The sequence below is a fragment of the Urocampus carinirostris genome, chromosome 14 (genome assembly GCF_059441175.1).
Source record: "Urocampus carinirostris isolate Australia breed hairy pipefish chromosome 14, RoL_Ucar_1.0, whole genome shotgun sequence".
Lineage (NCBI taxonomy): Eukaryota > Metazoa > Chordata > Actinopteri > Syngnathiformes > Syngnathidae > Urocampus > Urocampus carinirostris.
In genome coordinates, this window is record NC_142362.1 from 14,819,824 (window position 1) to 14,838,547 (window position 18,724).

The 18,724-nt window shown below is 38.8% G+C and overlaps 1 protein-coding gene and 2 long non-coding RNA genes across 5 annotated transcripts in view; 2 read left to right on the plus strand and 1 right to left on the minus strand.

Moving 5' to 3' along the window:
* Positions 1-14,204, plus strand: part of ppp1r9ala (protein phosphatase 1 regulatory subunit 9A-like A) — a 34,138-nt gene extending 19,934 nt beyond the window's left edge. Inside the window, exons 10-20 of one of the 3 annotated variants that reach the window (XM_088352766.1) lie at positions 1,083-1,179; positions 1,268-1,379; positions 1,453-1,607; positions 3,053-3,374; positions 3,456-3,513; positions 3,607-3,678; positions 5,552-5,747; positions 6,230-6,274; positions 8,769-8,885; positions 10,122-10,310; positions 13,363-14,204. In XM_088352766.1, the coding sequence (XP_088208892.1) occupies positions 1,083-1,179; positions 1,268-1,379; positions 1,453-1,607; positions 3,053-3,374; positions 3,456-3,513; positions 3,607-3,678; positions 5,552-5,747; positions 6,230-6,274; positions 8,769-8,885; positions 10,122-10,310; positions 13,363-13,521 (1,522 nt within the window). In that variant the 3' untranslated portion in view covers positions 13,522-14,204. The remainder of the gene's footprint in view (positions 1-1,082; positions 1,180-1,267; positions 1,380-1,452; positions 1,608-3,052; positions 3,375-3,455; positions 3,514-3,606; positions 3,679-5,551; positions 5,748-6,229; positions 6,275-8,768; positions 8,886-10,121; positions 10,311-13,362) is intronic. The other 2 variants (XM_088352767.1, XM_088352768.1) reach the window with 2 other exon arrangements.
* Positions 14,205-15,270: 1,066 nt separating this feature from the next.
* LOC148352741 (uncharacterized) lies at positions 15,271-16,768 on the plus strand. The gene is made up of 2 exons (XR_015852655.1): positions 15,271-15,663; positions 16,393-16,768. It is a non-coding gene; the product is annotated as an uncharacterized LOC148352741 (long non-coding RNA).
* Positions 16,769-16,851: 83 nt separating this feature from the next.
* On the minus strand, positions 16,852-18,265 carry LOC148352742 (uncharacterized). Its single transcript, XR_015852654.1, has 2 exons — positions 18,026-18,265; positions 16,852-17,317 (listed from the first exon to the last, which is right to left on the minus strand). It is a non-coding gene; the product is annotated as an uncharacterized LOC148352742 (long non-coding RNA).
* Between the last annotated feature and the right edge of the window lie 459 nt (positions 18,266-18,724).

Below are 18,724 nucleotides of genomic sequence, written 5' to 3' on the forward strand. Positions count from 1 at the left end.
CAGAAGCAGCTTGACAGAGGCTGCAATGATGATTTCAGCCAGAAGATGGCATTAGCTAGTAGAATATTTTTGAAATTACGGACAACAACTTTAAGGAAAAATTACATTTGATTTGCCTCTGGTATGAGGTGCCTTGAGCTGGTATAGTAGAGTTAATGGGTGGATGTAGCAGGGAGAGGAAAGTGCGTATTTAAATTTAAACTGACTTAAAACTTCGACTGGCTAGGATTGTCATGCCCTCAAAAGATTTCCTTGCTCTTATTGACTATTTATTTTCAATAGTAGTCCTGTTTGTCGATTGGTTACAGCCATGCAATTTGGCGAGGGTAGCCATATGTGTGTCTTCTTTGAATCTCTTGATAATTGCAACCTTTGTTTTTTCCGCAGTAATATACACTAACACCATACCCTTTGAACTTAGGGAGTTTCTGGGCACTATATGATCTATTGTTGATAGATAGATAGATAGATAGATAGATAGATAGATACTTTATTCATCCCCGAAGGGAAATTCACTTTTCCAGCAGCATCCCTGAGCTGAGAACAATCGAAAATAACACGGGAGCTGCTGGATTGGCTGCCATTCGTGACGGCGCCGGAGAAACGATTCAATTTGAATCATGTACAAACAAACAAACAATTGAATCATGTACAAGAAACGATTCAATTTGAATCATGTACAAACAAACAAACAATTGAATCATGTACAAACAAACAAACAAAATATTTATGTTTCAATAGGGTTATACGAAAGATGATGTCATATAGTGTGTAAAATGCCATAAAGAGGGGCCAAAAAACCCTTTTATTCTGCACCATGAAGTAAAACATTATTGTAAGGCAGGGACACTGTATCTTAGGGGTCTACTGTATTTATGTATAGTATTCAATCTTTCTCTCCTTTATTGATCCATTCACAAGTTACTTTTTTCCTGAAAGATCTTATGAAGGGTACAAAGAAGTCCTGAAGGGAGTCTTACGTTGTTAACGCTTTTAAAAATTTCATTTTCTCACATACAGAGTTATACACATTATCAACACATGACATGGTATGTAAGCCTTTTTTTCAATTTCATCTTCAGAGAGATTGACTTTGTGAAGAAAGAGGAAGAGCTGAAGAAGTGTATAGAGGAAAAAGAAAAGTCTTACAAAGAACATCTGGAGATCCTGCAGAATAGAGTAAGAAAACAAAACTCTAGTATAAGACCTTGTTTGTCGAGTAGATGGAAGCAACAGACAAAAAGTAATGTTAATACTTGATGTCTAGATACTTATCTTGGAGTCTACGGGAGCTTCGGGCGATTTCCAGAACTCATCAGAATCCCGCCTTTTCTCTCAAGTCCCGGTCACTGATAAAAAATCTGAAGATTCACATACAGGTACAAAGGGTAACTGTAAAGAAAATTAATTTTTAATCAACAGAAAGCTCTTATTTTTGTTATTATCCTGCAGAGGAAGACTGGAAGGAACTGGTCCCTGAGACGGAGCTTTTGGACACCAGCGCACACAAGGCAAAAGGCCTGTTAGCCCAGAAAGCCAAACGTCAGCGTCCGTCTCGAAACAAACTGAAAGAGACTCAAGAAACTGTTTTGCCCAGCTTCTCACAGGTCAGCCGATGTGTACATTATCATCAGAGAACATATTAAATTTTCAAAAGTAGATCAAACGTTAAAACTTGTATTCTAGGTGAGTAATATTTCCCTCAACGGCAGTACATGTTCTATATCCTAACAATGTATTGTTTGTTCTTTATTATGTTATTTTATTCAAACAATGGTACAAACGAGGGTTGGGTCAAGTTTTTGAGTCTCGGCCACATTGAGTTAAAAGAATTTGGTAGAGCACCAGGAAAAATGATGAATCAGTTAGATTTTTACTACCCGCTGATACCGGGATCTTTTACCGATACCTTTGCAATGCATGAGAAAAAAGATATCCAATTTTTCTATCCAAGTAGACACTCATAAGTACATTTTATATTTAATTTTATATTTCTTCATTGATAGTTCATTTCATCAAATTTGTTTTAAAACACTCAGATTTTAGGCAAAATATTATATAATGCCTCTTTCAAGCAGTAAATGTGATAATATGCACAAAAAAACTCAATGCATGCAATTTAAAGAATATCTTGTTAACTAAAATAAATACATAAAAAAGAGAAATAAAGGTAGGAAAACAAGGAACAGGGTTCGTACAGGTGCTTCAAATCTTTGAAAATTTTTAAATTTCTATATTGCGTTTTCAAGGTTTGAAAAGTGCTTGAATTTTGGGTTGAAGCGCTTGTAAATGCCCAAAATTGTTGCAACGTGTCCCGGCAGTCTTGACTCAACAGACCACGCTTTAAATGAAGAAAAACAAATCAATCCTGCTTAAAAATGACACCAACAAGCCTGCTCTGGTGGGTTTGCTTTGCCATTTTATTTTTCCTCCCTCGTAACTAACAGCAGCTGGCATTCGTTTTTACGGCATTGTCATGTGGAGCGTCAATGCCCCCTACGTGTCACGCCCAAGAAGAATGGTGAAGAAACCAAGAGCGCCTGGTACTGGTCATGACAAAGGTGTACAAACCCTAAAGGAAAAGTAATTGATAAATAAAATACATAATTTAAAAAAAAATACTACAGAAAGATGCACAATTAAAATATTATATTAATAACTACATTTACATTATTTAAATGAACACAGTCCGGTACACCATGTTGTATAAAAAAAATGTATTTATGGAGCAGAGGGCCACAAAGGGACACAGGGCACCGAAACAAATTTTATTTATTTGCACTACTTTTTTAGGGGGCTACTTTTTGTTCAACGGGCCAAATCAAAATGACGGGCGGGCATTATGTGGCCCGCAGACTGTAGTTTGCCCATCCTTTGTAAAAAGAACAACCGCAAACTAAAAAAAAAAAACAATACTAGTTTGCATAGAGTATTGCCCACATAATGAAGATTGTAACATGTATTTAACTTTCAAAGACTTTTTCATGTAATATCAAAGCTTATTTCCCATTCCTTGCATTGTCTCGGTGCGTAATTAACCTTGTCCCAGCAGGAAACTGCAGAGGATGATGACCAGGAGACGCAGGAACCTCAGAAAAGGAGCTCCATCCAGGAGAGCCTGTCCCTCCCAGTACCTGTCTTCTATCCCGAGAACGGAGATAAAGAAGACCCAAACGAAACAAAGGAGGAGATAAAAAGCAAAGCTGATCACTCCAACAGTCCTTCTTTATCCCCATCCCAGGGGGGAAGTGTTGAGAGCAGTGGAAATACATCTTTGTCACCTATAAATGACAACTCTGTTACCACATCTCCTTCTGGATTGCTCCCAAACGTCAAAAAGAAGGAGTCCAAAGTCAAGGAAAAACTGCATAAAGGTATGAGAGACTACAATATGACAAAAAAGGTTTTTGTTGCAAAGTTAGTGGTTGATAAGGGAATGCTTTTCTTCCATGCAGACGATCCAGTTGAACCCACATCAGCTACCAAACCAAAACGACGATTTCCTGACTTTGGGTAAGATTCGGCAATTCTTCATTCGTTATCTTATGTCATAGGCACCACTTTGTACCTCCTAAATTAACATTGAATTGTTAAATTCCATCCTAGGGGCCTGCGCAAGTCAGGAGGAAAAGGAAAAAAACATGACAAAGAAGCAATGAGAATGTCTTTGGATAGCAGGTACTCTAAGACATATCATGTTAAATGGCATTACGTAAGTGACACTTTATTGGGCTTTAACCGGGCCACTCCACTTAATGGAATGTGTATTGTAAATAGTGTCAATTGGTGGAAAATTAAATAGCCCTATCTATATGGTCTTTTTTATTCTTTGTGTAGTACATATTGTAAACATTTCATTCTCAAGGAATAAACATACTTTTTTTAAGTGAAGGTTATTCAAATTTGTTTATTTTCAAGTGTAGTAGAGTGGATAATAAAACTTTTGAGTACTAGTATGAATTAAAAAAAGTGTTCTCAATGTAATAGTAAGAATAATTAAACAAAAGTCTGACCAATTTTAATAAAGTAGACCCCCTGGAATAGGACATTAATCATTTGTGAAGTGCCAATCGCTTAGTAAAACTTCTGTATACCGGGGGGGAAAAAACTATGGTAATTGCCTAATGCATTTCAAACCCCTGGTACCCCAGATATAACCATTTAACAAACAAAATCGTATAAAGTATGTACTAATGTGTAATCTAAATGCACATGATTAAATAACATAAATACGTACACATGGTGTGACTCGAGCTGGTTCGGTGGAGTTTATGGGTGGATACAGAGGAGAATAGGAACAAATAATTCAAATTAAAACTGACTTTGAAAACAATTAGCAGGATTGTCATGCCATTTTTTTTGTTGCTTTTATCGCCTCCTTACTCTTAATAATTGTCCTGATAGTTGATTGGTTATGGCCATATTTGTTGCTTAAGGTAAAAATGATGTGCCTTCTTTGAATTTCTAGACAATTGCAAGCTTTGTTTATATGGTTATCATAATTTTGCTTCTCTCTGGTATATACAAGGGGTAAGCGGTGGGGGATTAAAGCTGGAGTGCGTAGTTATAAGGTGATTCCACATGTGTGCTTGACGTTTTCTATTATTCTAGGAAAGTAAGAGAAAGTAAGAAAATGACTGTTTAAATACAGGCCACCCCAAAAAGATGTAAAAAGAAGAGTTCATTTGCGCGCATCTAAGAGAGGCACGTATGTGCACGTGCCATACAAGCAGTGATGATTTCAGCCAGGAGATTGGGGTCAGCAAATAGAATATCTAGAAGTTATGAACACCACCTTTACAAAATATTTTCTTAAAACTTCCATTTGCATGTATTGCCATGGCTTTGGGATATTTCATTGCTTTCAATGCCTCATTATTTTTAATAGTAGTTCTGATGGTTGACTGGTTCTGGCAATGGAACATAGCGAGGGTAGGCTTTCATGTGCCTCCTTTGTGCTTCTTGATTCTTGCAAGCTTTTCTTCTCGCTTTAGCATCACTGTAAGCTTTGGGACATATAGAGGGTAAATACAGTATAAACAACACAGTATTGTATCTTTTAATGTCTTTACGAAGCACACAAGATTCTGAACATTGGGTAGGTAGTTTAGCTAATAGCGGATCAGCATTTTCATGATACTGTGACACAAACCAATTGCAGGCCATCATTTTACATGGCGTCGATAGCACCTAAGAGACATAACTACAAACTTCCTAACACTGCCAAGTCAAGTCATGTTTATTTGTAAAGCCCTTAATCACAAAGAGTCTCAAAGGGCTGCACAGACCACAGATTATTGCAAACCACAGACTATTATGACACCATCCCCTGATCTAAAACCTACATGAGGGAAAATAATATACAGACATTGTCAATATAAAATATAGGATATTCATATACTAAAAGACATTTAACATCGTAAAGTAAAAATTATGTAAGGTTCACTGGCCTTATCCGGGGGTCTACTATAGTTGCCGTGTGGTTATTGCCTGATTATATGATAATGATTAAAAATGTACCTTTGAACTCCTGTTCACTCCCAATATGTAGGGGGTCTTCAGAATTATTGGAAGAATCTGGCGGCAACCTGTCTCCCGCCGATTCTATGACCTCCATCCCAACCTGCATGCCCTTCTCTTGGTTCGGAGACAAAGAGAAAGACCGCGACAGGGAGCCGTCTTCATCCAGCAGCAGTTTGCCGTACACCGAGACCAGCTGTGAACAAAGCCAGGATCGCAAGAACAAGGTATTGGCTTTTTCCTCCTTCCCTGTGAAACACAGTACTTGCACCGATCTCGGAGTTAATGCGGTTTTATTTTCTCATGTAATGAATTTCAACTTAACAAAACATCACCAGAGCCAAAAACTTGATCTCTTTCCTGCCTATGCTTTTTCATCACACCGTCGTCATTGCAAGGGCAATACTAGTACAAGCTTCCAAACATCTGCTCTTACAGACCTTGTATCCAAATACACTGCTTTATGCAAGAGCCACAAAAAGTGGATCCACATGTTTGCTATCACTAAGAGCTTAGCAGCAAAGAATTTGGTGACCTTAACTCATCTGCGATGGGGTAACATATCAAACGCCTCAGGTCAAATTACTGGCTGTGTCGTTCTCGTGCTCATTCCTTCCAAAATATACACGCTACGCTTTGACAAGCTTTTAGCCACTTTTTCATCTGCACACACAATCTCACTTAATCAACCATGTTTTCCTTTAAACAGACAAACCTCACCTGGTCTTCTTTATTCAGTCGGTCATTAGATTTGGTACAGTATGCCACTTTTTGCTGACTCATTAGAGCGCTACTAACAAATCTAGTGCTGACTTTTCTTAACTTACAAGAAAATATATTACAGTAGACCCGCGGGATACATCTTGAATCTGTTCTGAGGTGGGGATCGCATGGTAATATTGCTGTATAGCGGTTGAAAATTATGGTAATTAGTTAATGTGTTCCGAATGCCCGGTAAAAACATTAAAATCACCAAATAGTATATAGTAAGTACTATTTAAGTGTTAAATATGTGTAAACAATTATATAATATTGTAAACAAATAACCATTCAATTACATTTAGTGTAATGTGATGAGATGGTCGAGTGGAGTAGTGGGTGGATGCAGGGGTGAGGAGGAGATGGCGGGAATTAAAAAGGAAAAAGATTTTGAAACTTCCACTTAGGAGGATTGCCATGCCCTTAGGAGAGTTCCTTGCTTTAATAGCATTCTTATTTTAAATAATAGTTCCAATGGTTGATATGTTATGGCAATGCAACTTGGTGAGGATAGCGATTTGCAAAATTCGTTTCCATGGTGGTCATGTTTTTTTCTTCTTCCTTTATCGTCACTGCTAGCCTTGTTACCCATAGTTGATAAATACAGTACAAAAAAATACAGTATTGCCTTGTCAAATTGCAAAGTCTGTACGAAGCTCACACGATTCTGAATAGAATGAAGACAGGGAAAGGCATTGTGGGAGGTATTTCAGCCAATAGCATAGCAACATCTTTATGATGCCATAAGGCAGTGATTTTCAACCACTGTGCCGCGGCACACTTTTGTGTTGTGAGAGATCGGCAGGTGTGCCATGAGAAATTATCCAATGTCACATTTTAAAATTTCAAATTTTATAAAACGTTTATGAATCATTTTCTGCAAATATTATGCCAGTGTCATGTGTCTGTGCTGTAAAACTGGGGGTATTATAAATTATATTGTAATTAAACACACTGTTCAGTGTCATTTTATAACATTTTTAGTTAGTGGCGTGCCTAGAAATTTTTCCAATGTAAAAAACAAGCCCTGGCTCAAAAAAGTTTGAAAAACACTGCCATAATAGCAGACTAGTATTTCATATAACATCGACCAAAAGCAGACAGGCATCATGTATCCCGGGGTTCTACTGTAAATACTTTCTAGTCATTGGTATGCGGTCGTGTCATAGAAAACTTAATTTCAGTGTTTGCTTTTGTCCAAAGAAAAATGTTTGCCTTGTTTGCAGAAACAGCTCACAGTTTTGAGTCAAATCTGGTATACATTTATTTTGTTGCTTATTAGGTTATATTGGAGTCAATATTACTATAAGGGGTCTTAAGTATTCATTGTCTTGAATATTAGAGTTTGAGTTAAAATGAAAAGGTGTAATTTGAGAAACACTAGGTGAGGTATTATCTAAGATTTCAATACTCATTGTGTGCTGTAGGTTGCATACTGGTCACTTGTTTTCTGTTTAGTTTTTTAAAATATTGTACTTAGAGGGATGGGCGGCGCCAGGGTTTACTTCCCCAAAACACACCATGGGAAATGGTGCCCTTACGACCCAGGGAAACCCACCCACCACTTTTATTGACTACAAGCACATATAACATACAAACAGCAAACTTTTTTTGGCTTACTTGTTGTTTAAAAAGGCTGTTTTTGTCTTCTAGTTATTAGAATCTCTTCTTTTTGGATAGTAAGGTGTGCTATAAGTTTTATTTTACTTGTTTTGTTACTAATTTTATCATCCAACCAAATTTTAAAACAAAGACTTTCCTATCTTCTTCACTAGATTTTTCTGAACTGTTAAGTTGACTTTTTTGCTGTAGACACTTAATTGTCATTATTATTAGCATTATTATTATGTTTGACATCATTTTACTTTCAAATGGTTGAATGTAAAGCTGTGAAAATTAATATTATTTTCAAAGTTGCATTTATTAATTTCAATGACTCTTGGCTGGAAACTATTGTTTTTAGTGTTTTATCTAAAAAAAAAGATAGAACCACAGGCCTGAAAATTTGGTTTTATAATAGTTTTGTGCAATTAAAAGGTGAAACTAAACACTTTCAGGCGATATGGTAAGAGTACAGTTTGATCAGTCTGCAACCAAACCAAGAGAAAGTAGGCCGTTTATGGTAATCTTGACTCCATTTTAATTTTAATTTCATCTGTTAGACAAAGAAGTTGATGTACATTAAAGTGGCAGACCAATGTCTAGAAATTAAAATGATTGAGGGCTGAATGGTGCTGAGCAATTAAAAAAAAAAGCGACACTGTAATTCAGTTAGTCAATTTTTAGTGACAGAATTTCAAATTGCATTCAACTACCCCATTTCAATTGATTTATTGTTCAATTTATCGTGACCCGACTTGCCCCTACCCTAAAATCATGAGTCGTGTGATAAAGTGGCAGTCCTTTCCGCTTGTAGCTTTAAGCCAGTGTGCGAACAATCGATGTGTTGTGTTGTAAAATGCGTTCCTTGTCTCCGCTTGTTCCACCAGAGTTTGTCAGTCATAGATGACTGTAACCCCGCCAGCCCCAGTTCAGACATCTCTGGGTTAGTCGCTGAACCCAATCTGTCTGGGCGCTCACACACTTTAATCTTCTCTTCTAGCGAGGTGAGTGCTCTCCTTGTTGTGCAGTCACAAAAGCCGTGTGGGACGTCTTGACGGGGCTGAAAGGGGACACTCTCGAGCGTTCTCTTTCGGGCCCCTCCCCCACACAGCTGTGATTAAACCCTGAAAGCCGAGGAAATAGAAGAGAACTGCATGTGTGTGTGCGTGTATCAACACCGTTTTGTTTGGTTGACGCAGGAGTCGACCTAACTTTTGTTTGTGTGCCATAAACTCTAGCGCTTGACGTTCTTTTCTTTACGACACTTGCAGGACAATGTGACTGCTTTTTGGCTGTTTTAGTGTTTAGGCATGTCTTTGTCCTCTCCCGGCCCCCTACTCAGTTAAGTGAACAAAATCATTGAATGTCAGCGGTATCTTCCTGCATTTGGCAGAGTGGCGAAGGAACTGGCAAGAAGCTTGTGTACCATATTTTCTGCACTATAAGGCGCACCAGTTTATGGGGCGCACATCCCAAAAATAGTCTTATATTTTCATATATATGGCGTACCTGACTATAAGGAGCATGGAATTTAAGCTACACTAAGACCTCAGCATGCATATTTGGGCACGGTCTATTTGCAATATTTGATCAGATGAAATATGTCACCGACCAAAATCGCAAAACATTGTGTGCAAGGGGAATCAAACTTGGGTTGCAGCTGTGTAAAAAAGCAGTACCATAGAAACAACTCTTTGGTGTATCTGATGATGAATCTTTCTGTTTTCTCCATCCTCTGATATTTGTATCTGGCACGTGAGTAAAAAATGGGGAATAATGGGATGAAACCTTATGCCTTTTCGTATGTCATCTGTATCACGGGTGATCTAGTTGTTAGGTGTCAGCATATCACCCGGTTTCAATTCCAGTTGCATACAATGCTTTTTGCGATCATGGTCAGCAATAATTTACGTTCATTTACAATCTTATCCACTGTATTTTGCAGTATATAAGACGCACTTTCAAATTTCAGAACAATTTGCAGTTTTTAGGTGTGCCGTATGGTCCGGAATATATGGTAGTTTCCTATTGGTTGCACCCCTCTTTTACAGTCTCAAGTTTGACAACCAAATACAACTATTATCATATCACCTGGCATCCCCTTTGCATGACATTGGCATGTATTCCCACTCTGCAGGATCATACATGACACTCGAGGATGGCTTCATAGTTACATCATGAACTTTGTGAACCAAGTGTTAGTCTTCAAAAGTTAGCAAACTTTCTGTGTCTTTCCTTAGACATTGGATGATGAGCCAGTGGCCACAGGAAAAGAATATCAGTGGCAGAACCGCCCCGTCTCCGAATGGACCAACCAACAGGTGTGCCACTGGTTAATGGGCATGAATATGGACCAGTACACAGCTGATTTCACAGCCAAGAATGTCGATGGGCAGCTACTTCTGCAGCTGGACAGTGACAAGTTAAAGGTAAACATTCCTAAAATTGAATTCTGTAATCCCCCGGTACTTTGCAGCCTTAGTGCATCGCGGGTTGAAAAACATTACGCGATCCATTATCCCAAGTCGACTATTGATGCATTTTTTTTCGTAGAGACTGGCAGTTCTTTTCTGCCATTCTGTCCACCAATAAGTGACATGCACTCTTGCGGCCGCAATCCATTATCACCAATCCTACATTGCTGCGAGCAGGACCGGCAGCATTTTGGGCCTGCGAGCTCTGTTTTCTTATTATTGTAGTTCTGATTAAAATAAACTAAAAGCGTGCGGCCATATTTTTGTGAGCGGAACTCTTTAGTCAAGAGGTGTGCGGCTCAAGCCCGCCTTACATGAAAGGCACGCTTGTGGTCGCAATGCAATATCCCCAGTCGATTATTGCAAAGAGCAGGACCGGAGAGAGCAGAATTTTGTCATGTGTGGCCCTCAGTCGCGCATTTTTATTGGGTTCGGGCCGCCAAAGTGTGCTACTGTGGGCGCTTCAAACGAACTACCGTAAGTTCCCGACTATAGAGCGCACCTGATTATAAGTATACTTTCAAAGCTAAAAACATTTTGTACATACATAAGCCGCACCTGACTATAAGCCTCATGTGCTCTCATCAAAACTTGAGATATTTACAAAGAAAGACGGTACACAGAAATTTTCAATAATATACAGTACCATAACCCCCTTAATATTCTGATGGCCCGCCGGCGGGCCGCTGGACTTTTGACAGACAAATACGTGTCTGTACGATGTCATTTAGGGCTATACAAATAAAAATGACTTAACTTGACTAGTTCTTGAAATTTGTCATTCCACATATAATTGGAAAGCTTAAACTTTTGGGATTCAAGAAACGATGGAGCAAGATACCCAAAAACTATAAAGCCAAGGTAACTCACCATTACGTCCCCTGGCCGTCTTTACCTTCTTTAAATGTGCGCGAAAATAGATTTGTTACTTCAAGGACAATTTAGAGAATCCAACTGTGGGAAATATTTAATCCAAATCTGTAATATAATTAAACAACAAAAACAACCTAAAAAGCCGTTCGGGAACCGGTTCTCTAAAAAGAGTCGGAATTCCCATCCCTTCAACAGACGATTTGCTCCCTCGAGTATAAAAGTACACTCCGGTCCAAGAAGTGTTTTGCATTGAAAGTGCATGTGTCAAGTCGCAGTTTTCCTCGCTACCCCGCACACTTAAGGAATTTGGCGACTGAGCGCCAAAAATATCAAACATGTTTGATACTCTGCGCCACCGTTTTCCTCCAATAAGTGCAAACCTGACGCCAGAGGCAAATGGACGATCGTCAGTGGCGTCGCGCTTGGTTGGCGCTAGATTTGCGGGGGGCTTTAAATCTGGATCTATATCTCATATTTCTCACTCTTACCTTTACTGCTCGGGCGCCCCTGGCAGCCGTTAGAAAAAAAAGCATGAATTAACAGCATCATTGCATAACGACAAGCCACAGGGTTGAAAGCTTTTGAAGTTGCGGTTTATAATCTGGAATTTACGGTACACCGTTTTGGCCGCGTTCCATTATCCCCAGTTTACTATTGCTGATAGCAGGGATTGAGAGTGCAATATTGTGTCAAGCATGGCTGTGAATTTTCCATCTAAAATTAACAGCATATTTGAGGCCCCAATCTTTTATCTTCGATCCGTTATTGCTGCGAGTGGGGCCGGAGGGCATGTTAAATGGGGTGGGTGTCTACTTGTTAATTCCTGCATACCACAGAGGAGGTTCTGGTCCCCATTAACCATGATACACGAGGGATTACAGCATGTGGGAGCACATCCTTTTTTTCCTTTCAAAAATGTAAAATTTTCATAGTGGGGACCGTTTTGAAAATGTGTAGTTTTTCATCTAAAGTACAGAAGTATCTTGTAAAATAGGACTGTTATTGACATGAAAATTACTGCTTCGAGAAAAAAAGCTTGTTTAATAAAACTTAATTTTTCAGTTTATGAGGTGATGTAGTTTGAAAACAGCATTTTGGACGCCACTAAATAGCTGTTTCATTTGCACGACAGTGCCATCTGTTGGTGGTCGGTTTTTCGTGCATCGGCTTTCTCTTTTTACGTGACCTATTTTTTTTATACTTTTATTTTACCTAAATCAGATTACTTGCATAGTAATATTCAGACGACGAATTGAAACTCAAATTACTCTTAAAAACATTAAATGTACACGAAAATATATTTCCCCATTTTATATTTAACAAAACATCTCCACATTATCATTAACGTTCAGAAATTAATACTTTCAGCGTCGAGCTAATATTGTACATTCCACTTTTTTGTTTTATTTGGACCAATCTTTAAAAATAATAATGATCGGAGTATGGTTGCCTAAGTGCTGCCGGCCACCCAACACAGCACATTAAATAAACTCCTTTCTATGTATAGTAAGTGCATAATGCCACAGTTGGGCTACATTCTATTCTACTGAGTCATGTTTTACAGACAAAGACTCATCATTTTTCTAACACGTGGTGAATTAAAGCCCAGTGGTTGTAAATTAAAACTAGAATATGAACTTATTCCCTAAAGGTAGTGTCCATAACTTTGAAGATATTTTACTTGCTGACGCCATCTTCTGGCTGAAATCATTGCAGCCTCGGTCTAGCTGCTTGTATGGCGCGTGCACGTACGTGTCTGTCTCTGCTACATGCTCTCGAATACTCTTATTTTTTTCATCTTTTGGTATATTTGCATTGGTATTTTGACGACTTAAAACAGTCCTTCTTACTTTCTCAATTTTTGTGTGAAATCACTCTCCTCCCTACATCCCCCACTTATCTTTTTTTCCAGCTTAATGCCAGAACACGGATAATAAAAGTAGGATAAGAGCAGATAGATGTGGTGGAAAAACAATAATAAAGGCTCTTTGTACTCAGTTGTGCATTGTTAACATGCAATAAAAAGAGAAAATATTTGAATTTCAATTTTTTTCAGGAAAGCTTATATTACGCACCCCTCCCTTTTAAGGCATCGTCTATCGGGCCTTATTTCAATCTTCTCATCGTCCTCCAGGGCCTTGGTGTGTCCAGTCAGAGCGACCGTTCCACAATCAAGAAAAAGTTGAAGGAAATGCGTAAGGCCCAGGAGAAACTGGAGAAGCAAAAAGAAAAACGTGAAAAGGAGGTCCGCCGTAGCGCACGGCTGCCCATCAATACTGACTCTGTTTGCTGAACCATTCCAGGTATCTCACGGAAGAACTTCGACACGGTTGATATCGTGGTCTCACGCCGTTAAGTGCCCACGCTCAGCGGACAAATGTGCCACTTGTCATATTTTTATTTTTAATACTTTAAATATTTTGATTTTGCAGCATTAGAACACTAACTCCAGATCATTTTTTATCACGTGATTGGAATCTTAATGTTGTATGTGTGGCCTATATATTTTTTTACCACTATGAAGCCACGAGTGATAAATGCAATGTATGTTTTTTGGATATACCGTGCCCATTTTCTTCAAAATGGAAGTCAAACATGTACTGCTACGGAGACTTAGTTTTGCTAGTCTAAACATTCCGGTTCTCTGAACACTTTGCATTGTACAGTGAAGTCAAAAGCACTATTTCCATAAAAGGCAAGGTTTTTAATGTATAAAAATATTTTATACATGTGTTGATATCGACATGACTTTTTTCCATTTTAATGTAATTGTTGGTTTTATAGTATCTAATGTTTTCTACTAAGTAGAATAGTTAGGCCAGACAAACAAATCAAGGACCATGCAAGCTCTGCTTTTTTGTTTCTCAGTGGACGTATGATAGTCGGTGATAACGGAAAAATATTGATTTAGGTCCGCTGGACTGTAAACACGTGCCTGTGGTGAAGACTGTAGTAAAATTGAGTGTTCACAGCCAATCTCAAGTGCTTCCTCACTTCTCCATATACATTTGTATCAAACAGCAAAAAATAAACCAAACTTTTGCTCTGTTTCAAAATCAGAGAATAATTTTTTTGTGGGGTAAAAATATAATGAAATTAAAACACATTTCCAACGTTATTGCTTTCTGATTTGCCTTTTTGAACGGCACCTAAGTGGCAACCTTGCAGCATTGTACTGTGAGTGCACTTTTGTCCCCTTTCAGAAAAAATCCAAGTATAATAAAAACCTTCCAAAAATAACGTTTACTATTCATTTTCAATCTGATGAAAATGACATCTTGTATTTTTCAGGCTGGAAACAATTCCAACTGTTAAGAGCCAATGCAGTGTAAAATACATTTATTATCATACTTTGTGTGTGTCTTAGCTGTAATAATGATATTTTTATTTTGCATACTTTTTGCAAATTGTTTTGGATTTCCCTGAATCCCTCTATCTTTCATGCTGTGGATAATTTAATTTCTAGCTGAGAATGTACGATTAAGTGATTCACGTTGTATAGAACTGTTGTTCAAAAATATTTTAGCGTGAGCACGGATTTTGAGCTATGTTAAAGAGCAATTTTTATATTTAAATTGATGATTTATTACTTGACAAATTTAAAAGGATATGTTTACACCAGGGCGGCACGGCCCCTGAGTGGTTAGCGCGTCCGCAGTACAGTTCGGTTGTCATGGGATCAAATCCAGCTACCAGCCTGAGTTTCCTCTAGGCACTCCGGTTTCCTCCCCACATTCCACATACATGCATATCAGGTTAATTGGCCGGTCCAAATTGTCCCTAGGTCTGAATGAGCAAGTGAGTTGTCTCTGTGTGCCCTGCGACTGGCTGGCAACCAGGGTGTCCCCTGCCCCCTGCCCACGGAGAGCTGTGATGGGCTCCAGCACCCCTGCGATCGTACTGAGGATAAGCGGTGCGGATAATGGATGGATGTTTACACCAGTGTTCATATTTGAAAGTCCTAGTTTGTAGTATAAAGTGACCCCTAGTGGTTTAAAACAACCATTCATTGAAATAAAACACTTGTTGATACTAAGGCCCAATCCCATTTCTCTCACTCGGCCCCGAGAACCCTCCAGTGAGGTCCCTCGATAGAGGAGTGCCCTCATCGAGTCGAGTGCAAAGTGGAAAAGGTTTGGACAAGACTTGCAAGGTTCCACCCCTGTCCAGGAGATGGCGGTAATATTAATTGGCTGTAGACCTTAGTGACGTATAGGCCTACGTCACATGTAAACAACTCGAGTCTCAACCTGAGGCGTGTTCAGTAGTGTGTCAGTTGGAGATTTCGTGCAACGTTAAAAATGCCCGCTACAGCTGTGTTATTACCGATTGGCTGAAAGCTCATCATCTTTTCCGTGTCTCCAATCAACGGAGGAGAAATGTGCTATACTGAAGACAGCTTCGGCGCTATGTAGTGCTGATTCACCTTTACAAGGTACGTACACTCAGTAAAAAAATGACCCGTTCGGTCAAATACAGTAAGAGTAAACATACAATGCACGTTCACATAATACCCTATGTTTGTGTAGACATAAATGGCAATCTACTTATTAGTATCTTAATGCCATTTTATGACACATAGTAGGGGTCTTGAATGTGTGACATGACGAAAAGTAAACAAACACAAGAACAGTCCACCTGACCCTTAAGCTGACATAATATCGTCACCAAACTTCCCTGTACGACCCAAAAACCTTAGTTCATAAGGAATTTAATTCAAAAGAGTTGTCATTGGATATAAAAAAGGTGCTTGATTGCTGTTGTTTGGTCATGATTGTTTTCTGTTGTTGGTGTCAAGGGATTTGTTCAGACCAAAAAAGACAATCGACTTTGGCTTGGACAGATCTATTGACACTAACAAAGATATCATATAATGAAATTGTGAATATGCTTGATTGCAAATAGGATTTTCGAGAAGGGTTGTTCAAACCCTCACATTGTGTTTGCTGTTAATAACATCATATTGGAATATAATATTGTGAATGTGCTTGATTTCTGTTGTGATTGTCATGATTGTTTTTTTTTGTTATTAGTGTCAATAAATTTGTTCAAACCAAAAAAATTTCAACATTTTTTCATGATGCTTACATCACAGTTAAAGCGGTCTTTTTCTTTTCTATGCCCACATTTATGTCTAAAATGTTTGTTTTCTATTGTGTTCCAGAGTGGCTGTCCCATAAGCATGGACAGGTTGGACAGGAATGTTCCCATCCTGTGCTTATGGTTGAATGTGGAGTCAGAACTCATTCAGGACTTAAGGTTGAGCAAGAAGGTTATGTGGGCCCTGCAGGAGCTGCTAAAGAGGGAACAGGGCCATGGCTGGAGGTCCTGATCTACGTGTACTGGCTGGCCCACGCTCTGTCCTACCGTGTGGTGTCACGGGTCTTCAGGGTTCCCAGGTCCACCGTACAAAGAATTGTCCACAGTTAATATGGAATAAATTGCCCAAAAGCCATATTTTAGGCTCTTTAAGTCAGACCCACATTTGCATTATGTGCTTTTCTGCATTACTATTCAATAAACATCTTCATTTTGAGTAACACCTTGGTGGTTTATTTCATAATGATGTGAGATACTGCGTGTGAACTATGTGACTGTTGGACAGAAAACAACTACAAATCACTCCAGCTTAAATAATACTTTACTTTCAGAAAAACAAACTCACATTGGGCCAAAATACATAATAGTAAATAAATAATGTGTCACAAATTTTAACAAAAATATACCAATACTTCCATGAAGCTGGAAAACACAAACTGGAACTTCATTGAGTTCTTAATAAAAAAAAATATTTTCCTTTTATAAAACAAAGGGAAACATTGCAGAGATGTCACTGTTCTGGAAATTTGTCCGCGAGCTTCCCAAAAAGGACGGGAACCGCTCAGTTTTGGCCACAGTTTCTTCGAGACTTTTCCTCACTCCGGCAGACTCCACTTTCAAAAAGTCAAGGAGTGTATCGTGCTTCCTTTTTTTCTGGGTGATTTGGGGTTTGGCGCCGGATTAGAAGGTGCCAACGACGTGCCCGGTGGTGTGGATGGCGTGGTAGCTGTGATGGTGACCAGCTCTTCCACGGGACGTTCTACAATGGCCTTTAGGTTGGGTGGAAAAAACAAGAATTACTTAATGCTGATGTATTGTACAAAAACAACTGTGTATACGATGCTCAACTAGTTGATGTGAGACATGAAATTGACATGTTATTCTTATGGCTGTATGAGCCTTCTATTGGCCAGCATCACATATGCTTTAGAATTGTCTCCACATTTGGACAACATTTTGAGAAGGTAATTCGTTCACTTAATATGTGTTTACAGAGAAGACAGTGAACTATGTGATAGTAGTTTGTTTCAACTGTATTTCCACGTGAAATTCGGAGACATTACTCGTAATGCATGATGAAAACTAATGCATTCTGATCTCACATGAAAGAATCATATTGTAAATAAAACACGACACCCGAAATTGTGTGCAGTAAACAAGCGCTTATGTCCAGAACGGTATTCTGACTATGCTCCTTTAGCGACTGGCCATGTACATGAAAAGCACGACTCGTTTAAGATAAAAACAGGGATGGGCTGAACCGTGATTTTCTGCACAGTTATCCTACTTTACAGTTTGTAGCGTGAAGGTTTTTTTTTGCCAGCTCCCTTGGTAGATTAGTGCACTTCGTAAAGTAGCGATTTTGCAATGTTCGTGTTTTAACGCGAAAATACGATTTTCTATTGCATTTACGTCTAACTAAGATATCTCAATACATTTTATTGCAAATACATGCGTGGTTGTGGAAAACTACTTACATTTGTGTGGTTCCTTTTCGGGCATCTTTGTTGATATTGAGAATTCGCAAAGCCTTCTGGGTAGTCACTTCGCTGCCAAGTGAGGTCGAGAGCCCCCTCGGTCTTGAAGTGGTTACGACTTGGTTTGAGGGCACTTCTGCCTCGGTCTTGAGAGTATCGGGACACACCCCATTTTCACGTGAACGCGCAAACCGAGTGACTAGGGCACATAGCGAGTGAAAGTGCGAAGAATGGGACGCAGCCTAATACTAAGCGGAAACATGTGCACTATCAACATCCTTTTTAAAGATATTTACGTTTAGATGGGTTTGTATTACACAGCTGACATGTTTGGCCCTCTTACTATCATCCAAGAATGCTTTACGCTGTGGCTGTGTAGGACATCAGCATCTTCTGTTCCTGGTTGTTCCTCTTGAGAATCCTCAGGGATGTGTAATAGTTGCAAGGATTACGTATCAATTATGGACATTTATTATGGGCCATGAAAAAAAATGAAGGTAGCGTTTTCCAGTGCTATATTATAATGGGAAGACCTTCCTGCAATTGAAAATGTAAGCTACATATTACTGTCATTTCTAACCAACACCTATATAGGTCGTCTCAAAAACAAATATATTTGTGATTTACTCAAGATTTAAAAATCACGTTTTGATAAAAGCAGAGGCAAAGACTAAAAATCGCATTTGTAAATTGCAGATA